The sequence below is a fragment of the Protopterus annectens genome, chromosome 8.part0 (genome assembly GCF_019279795.1).
Source record: "Protopterus annectens isolate FY-2018-M chromosome 8.part0, PAN1.0, whole genome shotgun sequence".
In the NCBI taxonomy this organism is placed as follows: Eukaryota; Metazoa; Chordata; order Ceratodontiformes; family Protopteridae; genus Protopterus; species Protopterus annectens.
This window is the reverse complement of record NC_056741.1, coordinates 1,828,266,490-1,828,278,212: the sequence shown is the minus strand read 5'-3', so window position 1 is coordinate 1,828,278,212 and position 11,723 is coordinate 1,828,266,490. Positions and strand designations below refer to the sequence as shown.

The 11,723-nt window shown below is 41.1% G+C and overlaps 1 protein-coding gene across 1 annotated transcript in view; it reads right to left on the bottom strand.

Moving 5' to 3' along the window:
• The window catches only part of SF3B3 (splicing factor 3b subunit 3), a 2,130,119-nt gene that overhangs the window by 2,100,865 nt on the left and 17,531 nt on the right, over positions 1–11,723 (bottom strand). Inside the window, exon 4 of the mRNA XM_044079526.1 lies at positions 4,430–4,756. Coding sequence (XP_043935461.1) covers positions 4,430–4,756 — 327 coding nt within the window. The remainder of the gene's footprint in view (positions 1–4,429; positions 4,757–11,723) is intronic.

The window sequence follows — 11,723 nt, the reverse complement described above, 5'->3', positions numbered from 1 at the left end:
AGCTATTTTGGCTTATGCTCTGATGACCTTATTTCTTCATCTGCCTCACAGTGTGCATTCGGCCACCTGCATCAGACACTTATCTCCATTGTCTCTAGCTTTCTTAACTGCTATGTCTTCACTGCAAAAGTTTCTGTACCATACAGTAATACTTACCATACCACTGTTTTATACACCATACCACTGTTTTACACAACCTTACTTTTCAACTTATTTGGCATTCTGTCACACTACCAAAAGAAATTAATGTGAATTAAGGGCTAAATGATGTGCCATTTGTCTGCAGACCTCCCAGTTCTAGCTATGACCTAATTTTGATTTCCTCTCTCTTCAATAGACCCCATTTTCACTTCTATTTCAACTTTGATTCCCCAAATTTGTTGCCACGACAACTGCCTGTACTCAAGTTTCCCAGGGTGCCCTCAGCAAAAGAGAGGGGAACGGAATGCAAAATTTACTTGCTCAGAGTTGCTTGTAATGCCACATCATCTTCATACAGAGGCAGAAACATGTACGTACAGACAAGCTTGCTCACAGTTACGTACCCACAACAGCAGAGTGGTAGTTTCAACAAGGAAATGCTCTATTGCTGTGTACATCTAAAATTTAGTGTGGGGGGGTGCTTATATGCACTCTCTGCATTACACCATAGTACACTTTCCAGTTAATCTCACCCAGAAGGGCCCTTGCTTGCCTACTGTGTAGCTCTGAGCAAGTCACTTAACCAGACAGTGCTCCCAAAAAGGAGGGGCGGACACCCATGTTCGATGAGCTTACCCAGTTAAATATATACACACAAATACATACATTTCAAAGAAAGATGGAGCTTTCATGGTTTCTGCAGTGCAGTGGTTATCACGTTTGCCTGATACGAGTACCATATTCCTACATGTGTATAAATATTAAAATGCCAAGAGCCCAAATCACTTAAGAACCACCACAAGCCCCTGCTAATAACTCCAGGACAGCGTGACGTATGCTGGAGTAACAAGGCTACAGACAAATCAGTAATGGATGCATCTGTGAGACTAAGATGAAACTCCACTATACTGAATAAAAATGTACTGCTTTAAGTTGGAAGCGAACGCTAAACTGTACTTCTTCGCTAAAAACTGTCGACTCCCTCCAGTGTATGCTATATAATACCACAAGTGTACATATGCAACATTCATGAAAACATCTAGGCAAGCATGGTTCTACACTTTAAATTAATAAAACTTTAGGGATCCAGTAGAATTGCTGACGTTACATTAACACCGATCTAATAAAAATACACAGTGAGGTAAAGCCTAAAACCTTTTCCTCATCATACTGCTGCCCAGCGTCGGTACTGAGAAAACTGACTACCGACCCATTTAAAACAAAAAAAGTCAGCTTCTGGTCATGGCAGCATACCCCCTGCACCTCTCACATCTCTGAATATATTAGATCCGAGACTGCAAAAAGAGTAGGGAGAAATAGAAAACTTTATTACTCTGCTATACTCCTGTAACGCTTAATCTGGGACTCAAGAACCCATATTGATCAATAAGCTAAAACAAACCTGTCTAAAGTACTCTTTATATGCATCTGTACACATGAACATGCTTGCACACACAGACGTGGATATATACACTACATACATATAAACAGCAGGATATACAAGGGGTGACACAATGGAATCTGGCATAAAAGGAAAAAAAAAAATGAAATACAACTATAAATCTAGTGCTATGAAAAGCTACTTTTGGGATACACAGGCATTATGCCCCCAAAATGGTCCAGGCAACACAAAACATTAGCACAGTTGCTGAAATAAACAATCGAAGGCAGGTAGCCCTGTCTACAGGCTACCAAGAACTGAAATGCAAGACTGTGTGCCCGTGCAGCTTCAGAAAACAGTCACTTGCAATCCAAAAGCTCGTGTAGTGTAAAACCACGGGAAATGCATTTAAATATAAGCCACTCAAAATGGACTTCCGCAGTAGTCTAAAGTGGTGAAAACAAGTAATTTACTAAACAAGTGTTTAACCAGACTTGTTACTTCTCATCATTCATTGGATGTGTGTGTATTACCTGCCATTTTTTTTTTTGATTAAACAGCTTGTTTTCACCAGCTTTGACAACCTATCCACAGGCTAATTAATTCTGCCTAATAGATGTCAGGCGACAACTAGTTCCCGACATGTGTGGTCCGAGTTTAGGTCAAATAATCTAACAGCCACATTGTCAAACGACTCATCTCACTGACACTACAGTGCATTGAAACATTCCGACTAATATCGCATTACAGCAGGGATCAGGAAATTTGCCCTTTTCCTCACTGTAGTGCGATATCAGAGTTGGTATACATAATTTGACAATGTGACAGTTTGATTTGAAATAGACCCCTGCGGTCCTGCTCAAACAGCACTTTTGATCTGTAGCCAGATATATCCAACTTTGTATGCATCCATCAAAATTAGTCTGAACTACTCATCACTTTTATTTCTGTATTTTTCATCTGTGAAAAGCTCTGCATTTCACCATGGCTGTGCCTGAAATTGGTCAATATTGATCAGTGCACTATAATAAAAATGCAAAAGCACCACCACTGTGGCACACACCACAGTCTACCAGGAATGTGTTAAGGATAGTGGGTTGAAAAAAAATTTAGTCAAGCAACACAAGGCGGTAGCACATCAGGTACTCAACAGTAATTCTCATTTACAATTTCAGAATAGTACTCCCCATCCCAGATTCCTACACACCACTCCCCACCACCACCAACAGCCTAGACCCTGACTTCCATGCACATCAGAGGATCCTGTGCAGGACAGCAGGCTTGAAACTAACAGTAACAGCCTTTCCCCCGACCAATGTGATTTATTTATTGACCGGAGTGTCCGACTGGACGTAGGTCCATTTTCAGCGGAGGCCCGGGGAGAAAAGCTCCACAGTTAAAACAGACAGCAGCTACATTGGATTACATAGCGATTAACAATTTACATAGCAATTACTTACAACATATTTACAGATGAAGAACATAGTACATCAGTAGACAACTAAAATCTTTATCCGTGAAGTACATAACAGACATTAACAAATGTTACAATAAGAAGTTCCTGCTGCATAATAAGTACTAGGCTTATGAGCATCTGAGCTTGCTACAATCAAGGTAGTTAGTGGAATGGAAAGAAAAGTAGTGGTTGGATAGGGTGGGTGATATTAAGAGTGGGACTTGCAAGGGCATAGCCAGCATGTTTTTAGGTGCGCTTTTAGTAAAGTTTTGAAGTGGGTGCATGATGGTATGGAGGGTAATTGTAGATGGGAGGGAGTTCCATAATTTGGCTATGGCGCAAGAGAATAGTGCTTCACCAGCAGAGTTATTGGTTTTAGTGATCGGCAAGTGATTTTTGTTGCTGGATCTTAGTGGTCTGTTGGTGCGATAGGGTTGGAGTAAATTCTGGAGGGATGGGGCATTTAGTGGATGGTTTACTAGTTTATGGGCGAGTGAGAGTTGACACCATTGAAGGAGGTGAGGGAGTTCAAGCCAGCCCAGTTCAGAAAGTGAGAGACAGTGGTGACTACGGTGGGATGCCCCTGTGGCGAATTTGGCAAATTTGTTATAGCAGGTCTCTAGCTTGTTTAGATCGCATTGCCTTAGGTTGGTATATATTGGAGAGGCATAAAGTAGGGTGGAGATAAGGTGGGAATTTGCTACTGAAATCTTTGCTGCTTTGGTGAGATTTTGCTCATTTCTGTAGAACGCTCCTAGTTTTTTGTGGACTTTTTTTATTGTCATGGATATGTGAATGTCAAATTTTAGTTTATTGTCTATTTCCACTCCCAGCAATTTGGTGTGTTCAGTTGGGTATATAGTGGTGTTGTCTTTTGCCGTGATGTTAAAGTGAGTTGTTTTGAGTATGTTTGGCGGGTTGGAAGATGAGTGATTTAGTTTTGTTTGGGTTGAGTATTAATTGGGCATCGGATAACCAAGTTTCAACAGAGGAAAAGGCTTCCTGTGTGACTTTTTGCAGTTTGGGTAGGGACTGGGCTGAGCAGATTATGCTCGAGTCATCTGCGTATTGTATGAGTGTGCCATGTTTGGTGGCAGAGGTTAGATTATTGGTGAAAACAGAGAAGAGTAGGGTTGACGTTCAAAGCAAAACTGGAAGGGCCAAAATAAAAAAAAAAATTAAGCTTGTGCAACATCCCACAAGGGAATGGCAAACAACGAGCTTAACCGCAAGTCAACATATTCCTTAAAAGAAAAGCAAGGAATGGAGTAATAAAGTCACTACTATAGGTGTAGGAAGCCCCCAACCCCCCCCCCAAAAAAAATAAAAATAAAAGGAAGTAAAGGGGATAAATACGAACCAAGCTAAACAAACTTTAATAAAACGACATTAAAAAAAATAAAAAAAGATTCCACATTTAGAAGAATAACATGCAGGGAAAAAAAGCTTACCAATCATGACAGCACGACCCTTTGGGTCAACTGCAAGAAATTGTCCAGGCACAATTCGACGACATCCACTCTTTCCAAATGTCTCCTGATGGATCTTCTCAAAAATGTTCTTCGAAGGCTGATATTCCAAAATAACAATCCTACCAGAATCGCTTCCTACCACAATATAGTCTTTGGTCCCACCAGTTAGTCGGAAGGCCATGAGTGAACGGATAATCCCGAACACTTCAACTGTAAGCAGTGTATGAACCTTGCCTGTGTTGGGATCAGGTCGTAACAGTTCCAGAATCTTCCCACGAGACACAACAATTTCTTGTTGTTTTGTTCCTTTTACAAAAAAGGACGAAAAGGCAAAGAAATCAAATTCAGTATCAAACTTTTTAAGTAAAATTCCCACAGGTAAAACTTCATTCTTAACATATAACAATTTCTTATAAGATACTTGTGGGTGAGTGCGCACTCACGCTTGTGCCCATGCATGTACAGACAAAGACAAATATATGTATCCATGTTTCTCTCTCTATAGATGTATATTTATATGTACATACATTTCTGTGCGTTTTATATATACACACACACACACACACACACACACACACACACACACACACACAATCTTTTGAGAGAGCACACAGCACTCCATACTTACTGGACCCCCCACCCTAAAAGTTTGGGGAAATGCATCCCCCATGTGGGAGTTGTGCCCCACACCCCCTGCAACTTGTACATCATATCATGATGCCCATTTGTCAACCAGGTAGGCCCACTGAACAGACAGTACCTTTTCAGGGGTGACCTTGGAGCAATAGCTGGTTAAGTGAACTAATATAGACAAACTCTTGGATCACACAGCAATGAAAAGGGCAACAGTTTTTGACATTCTGAATTTTAGATATTTTGAGCCAGAACACCTTTTAGAAATTTTGATTGTGAACCACATGAATGTTAATCACACGCATACATAAAAATTCTATAAACACAAATGTGTGTACATCTATAGTTAAACATGTATTGAGATTTTTAACCCACTGCTGCATTGTATCATTTTAATTATATTGTGTGTAGTATAACTCAGTATACATATGGGAAGGCTACACAGTTTGTTCTAATTTTCCATTCTACCGGCATGTACCCCATAATCCACCATGCATCACAAAAAGATTCCATTCCAGCAGAACTGGTGTAATACTCTTGTCACTCCCTCCACTTAAAAGCATGTACAGAGACTGGCTGCTGTCTTTGACAGAGTTAAGTAAACATTACTTTTTGCGTGTATGACTTTCTATTAGTCTTTCAGACCATCTATTGTCAGGATTTGAAGGGTTAAAAAAGTGATAGCAGTGACCAGTAAGCCTTTGGAGATTAGATTTACAAATATAACTTATCACCCTGGGAAAACATAGTAAAATTCTTGCTGCGTCCTCAATGTAACAGTACCATACTATGTATGGACAAAGTCCAAAACAATTGGCTCTGACAGTAATAACATTTTGTAAAGAAATGAAGACTCAGTATCAAGAGTATCACAAACTGAATACATTTTTAAGAACTGTTTGCGCCGTAGTGCACAAAATTAACAAGCAAAGTAAAAAAATAAGTGTTACTACAGGAATACCCAAATTTCTGGGTAAAAACTGGACAGATTCTGGTTCGCAAAAACACTCAATGATAAGTAACAACCGTATCATAAATAGTATCCCACCCCCCCCCCAAAAAAAAAAAAACAAACAAACAGTAGAAGACTGTCAAATGTATCACAGACTTGAAAGAAACAAAGGAACAAAAAAGTCAAACCCATCAAATTCACCTCTGTGACAAGAAAAAAAAAGATGGTAGACACTAACATTAGATACAAGAATAGTAAATAAGTGCACCACTCCAGCAGCACAAGTTGTGACTAGTACCCCAGAAATGACAGTTAAGTTAGGCACAGAGTAAATGGTTATCACTGAAATATTTCACCTTTGGAATATACGTTATCTAATGATGTGCATGCCTATGGGTTTTCTAAATTCTCCTGTACTGTTTCATCAGTTTGCAGACGACTGCATGCAAGGAGCAGTCACTAAAGCACACCAAATGACTTTGCTATCCCGCAGGATGGTTTGTGTCAAATAAATAGCTAGCACCAAAATCACGGACTGAAATTAAATGCCAAAACATTGCATTCTCGAATCCTTTGATAATGTCATCACCCCAGGGAACTACCACACTGACAATATGCCCGTAAGAGTTGATCCAGCTGCTCATGATAAAGGAACTTATGCAGACAGTCACCTAACATTTAGGTTCAAAGAGGTTTACTAGGCTAACTACCACAAGGGCCATTTTAAGCGTAGTCATGCACCCCAAATCTCTGACAAGTTTAGATACCCTTGATAAGTACCAACAGGGGTTGGAAGATGAACCATTTACAGGTTGCGAGTTTCCATTAGAGACGTAGGTGCCAAACCAGGGATGAATTTCCTGTTCCCCAATTGTCCAAGTTGCACGTGAATTAGGTTCGGGAGGAACTCTGCTTCACATGGATGGGAAGCCTGTTCCACAGACTGCCTCTGGGATCCATAACAGTCTCTCCAGCAGGTACTATTTATATCAAAGTCTTAAGTATTTTAGAATGGTTTAATTCTGGTGCTGTTTGTTTTGTGGACATGCAGGAGATCCATCAGTGTGAGGCCTGACAATGCCCTATATGCCAGGCACAGATCTCCCCTCAAAAGCCTTTAGGAGACAGAATATAGGGATAGGGCCCTGAGGCGGTCTGCATAGGACATTTCACTTATGCCCTCTATTCTTTCAGTGACAAACCTCTTTGTATGTTCCAGTTGTTGAAAATGCCTGGTTAGGTATATACCAAAAGGGGCCTTGAACTCAGTGATAAGACAGACAAATGCTGAATATAGTGGAACAATGACTTCCTTGGACTTAGATGCCATACCTGTGTTTGCAAGTTGAGCAACATAGAATGATTTCTTCACTACTGTAGACATGCGATGGTCAAAGGCTAGAGGACTGTGTGCGTCTACAAGTCGCTGACTACTGAGTCAGCTCTAAGGGGTGTGTTTGTCAATATGATACTATTATGCATTTCTTGGCAATTAGTTTTAGTCCATGGCTTTGACCCCTGTTTTGCCTGTGTCAGCCCCTCCTGGAGAATATCTGTGGCAAGTGTGAGATTCAATAACAGCTCCTAATTTGCAATCATCGTCAAATTTAGTCACCCAGAGACCATTGAAATTGGCTTTGACTTAACAAAAGGATATGCCAAAAGGAGGAGTGGTCCAAGCACTGAACCCTGAAGAACTCCACTTGTGACTGGCCCCTTTCTAGAGGTGGACTCCACAATTCTAATTTCCTAGGTCCTGTCTGTGAGCCAGTTGGCTATCCATCGGGTAACATACGAGTCTCTAAGCTCGAGTTCATCAACAAAGCCAGAGTGGGGTAGCGTGTCAAATGCAATCACTTGGACGGGTCAAGGTAGGCAGTGTGAATCATTACACCCTCATCCATTGTTTTATCTTCTCAAAGCCGTCCACCAGGTTGAGTAGGCATGATGTGCCCTTGACGAAACCAAACTGGGTGGGGTCCATGAAGTTTACTACATCACTACTGATCATTTCCATGAGGATTATTTCTATGGTTTTACATACAAGACTAGTGAGACTTATGGGTCTGTAGTTTCCAGGGTCTGTAGATAGCACACCTTTGTGGAGACGAATGACTGTTGCTGTTCTCCATTCAGGAGAGATGAAGTCTGTCAGTTAAATAGTAATTCCAGAGTCCATCATAGGTCATGTTTCATGCTCTTTAAAAGGCATCCAGGGATACTGTCTTGCCCACTGATGCAGTGTTCCTGGTCTTAGAGCATTATGGACCTGTTCCCTGGTTATAGCAGGGGGGTGTTATATTTGATGGTATTTCCTGAAGGAATTCCGAGGGGGGGGAGAGAGGAGTAAAGCTGGAACTGAATTTAAATCGGCCAGTAGGTTTGGTATATCCTCTGGTTCAGTATAGGTGGCTCCATTTACAATGAGCACTGCACACAACTGTGTACTGCCTTTGAGGTTGTGGACATTGTTGAATAATGCCTTGTGGCTGTCCTTGGCCTGGAAGACCAACTATACCTCAAATTTGGCTTTGGTAGACTATTTATCCTCAGAGTTGTTTGTTTAATGTGATGAGAGGGCTTTTATCCTGCTGGATGCTGCACCTCCTAATTTTTGCCATGATTTTTTCCTTCGGTTATACAGCCTATTGATTTTGAGATTCCACCAGGGTTGCTTGTTTAAGTTAGTTTTGTACTTCTTCCTGCTGGGTTCAGTTGCCTCTGTGCAGCTATTAACATGGTTGTACAGGGTTTCTATGTACAGTTCTGCATAGGCAGCAGTGTTCTCAGAGTTTATGGTGGGCTTGAAAGGTTGCCAGGTTACCACTTAATAGCAGGAGATTAGCCTTCCAGTAGTTTCTGAAAAATCCAGGTTTAGCCAAGGGTCCCAGTTTTATTTTTACTTCAAAGGATACCATTTTCTGGTCTGAAATTACCAGCAAAGACATTACAGTAGAAGGTGTGTGCAGCACTCTCCCACATTAGTGAGGACCAGCTCCAGTATGGTTGCACCCATGGTTGGTGTACTGTCCATCTGGTCCAAGGAGTTTGTTTTTATAAAATCCAGGAATCTCTATGCCTGTACATTTCGTGTCGTACAGGATTCCCAGCCAATAGTGAAGTAATTAAAAAGTCACCCATTCGATTGGATGGTTAGTTTATCTAACATGTTTAACTACATGGTATGGGTTTCCAGACTCAGAGGGGGACCAGGATGCTTGCAAGGAAATGTATTTTGCTTACGGTGATTTGAACATGGAGCAGCCAGCTCAAGTGCATTATCCTGCATGAGGTATATTTACTTTTCATGTAAACAGAGATACCTCCAACTTTAGTTCCTGCCTGTGTAATAGCCAGTCTAAATGTGTGAAAGGTATTATAACCTTGCACTCTTGCCACAGACCAACATGTGTCTACTGCTGTAAGAAAGTCTCTTTTGCACAGCTTATAAACAAAGGGATTATGTCTAGATCTAGGGATGCCATTGTTCTCAATTTACTCAGCCCTCATTAGGCCATTCATTGAATATAATGCTTCCTTTAGCACGTTATCTGTCCAGGCACATGCAGCAATGGACCGACCACTAAACACTACATGGACTGCCCCTGTACTACCAATAGACAGAGGCAGCTCCTAAACGCTTTATCTCAAACATGGGTCTCCTCAAAGGATCTGTGGTAGGATTCTAGTTACTCTCATTAGGGGTAATACACAACTGACCATGGGATGGATAAAGCCAATCTATAACCAAACGGCACAGGTTATTTTGAGCACAAAACAGGAAACTGACTAGGGTTAAAATGACCAGCAAGGGCAGCTAGCTTACTACTTACCTATAAACCACATCATACAGTTAAGCCTGTATTCAGGCAGGCATATGCCAGTAAATCAAACTACAGGTATGTAAATTAATCAGAACTTTAGAGCAGATAAGCATCATTACAGAAAATGGAGAAAATTATTATTTTTTGCAACACTGGTAGCATGAAGGGACTCTTGCTAGGAACAGATCTCACACACTCACACACTCACAACCATGCTTTTAGGTTGTTATAGAAATATGACAGGGTTCATTTTGAAAGTACAAAACAGAAATTGAGAGATTTAATGTTCCTTTTAGAGCTCCCTCCAATCAAACTACGCATCAAAACCCTTGCCCCCTTTACAGATCAATATACAGTACCCAAGCAAAGCTGCAAGAGCATGGTTAAAGTAAAATCACTTCCCTCAGAAGAAACGGTCAAATGTTTAGCAAGTAAGGAGGAATTCCTCCATTTTACTATACAGGACACACTCAATTTGAAATCAGCAGACCGGTAGCAGCTAGTGTTAAATAATAGACTCACAACATCAACTAGATCATAGATTTACAGGTCTGTGTAGTAGTGAACACAAACCATGGAAAAATTCTGATAAAATATGCCTGCATCACACTCTGGACATGTTGACAGATGCCCCCAGATCATAAAAGTTCTGGGCCAAGTGCAAATGGGTTGGACAGAAAGAGAGCAAGAGAGACTTTCCGGGTAATATTCAAAGAGAATCTTAACCTGCTAAGAGCAAGTAGCAGACCTCAAACTTATGTGTACAGATGGAGCAGTGGGATGAGAGGTTCTTTAAGACTGTACCAGAAAGGAGAAATTTCTGGAAATTGTCCTAACTAAAGCAGAAAGGGTCATGGATAGAGAGATGAAAATGCCATCAACAATAACAATGATAATGCCATCTCACCATGTGATTTTAGATGAGAGGAATGGCAAGGGCCACAATACAAAGAAAAGCAGAATTGTACAGATTTTTGAAAAATGGAATCAGAACATGGAATCAAACTGATGGAATGAACAAGCCAAGCAGATGGGTTAGGGATGGAGTGCTCAGGCGGGATGTGAGAAAAGGTCAACAAATATATGGCAGGCAATAAGATTAAGAAGAAGAAAAAAAAAAAAAAAACACACTGCATACAAGTGGGGGAGGGAAGGAGGTGCACTACTAAACGACCAGCAGAAGTGCAACAAAGCTGTAAACTAAAAGCCTGGGCAAAGAGAGAATGTAAAGTCCAAAGTTGCTCTAAGGTACACAGCAAGAACAAAGAATGAAGGACAGACCTGTCCTGGCCAAGCAAAAGAAAAATTACCAGAAAACTTAGTATGTCTCTTTTTTGTCCTCTTAAAATGTGACTACTTTGTTTCAATCTTTCCAAAAGTAAACAAGCGGAGGGCACCACACTTTGAAGGTAGGGCACAAAAGGGACAGCACCAGACATTAGGACAAAAGGGAGAAGTGAAAGACAAGAAAGAGTTCTCCACAGGGAAGAAAGAAGAAAACTCCATCAGGGGTAAGATGGCTGCACTACTGGAACAGCAAAACTGACCTATTCCATACCACTCACTTCTGACCTTTGGGAACATTGTGACACAGCTACCCCTAGCAGTAATGAAAAGGCTTACAGGGCTCCTGATTAGTAATGCCCAGCCCCTGGTGCATGGAGCAAGCGTGTTGGAAAAGGTGCAGGCAGAGCAGCCATTTAGCAAAATCCTAAAGGAGGGGTGGGCACTAGACCTGACACATCAGGGTCGGCTGCTTGGACAATCTGAATACTTTTACATGGATTCTTGTTTCTTTTCAATGCCCCTTCTCTTCCTTATGTGGTTCTCCCACAACCCATCCCATTTGTATTATCTGTCCTGC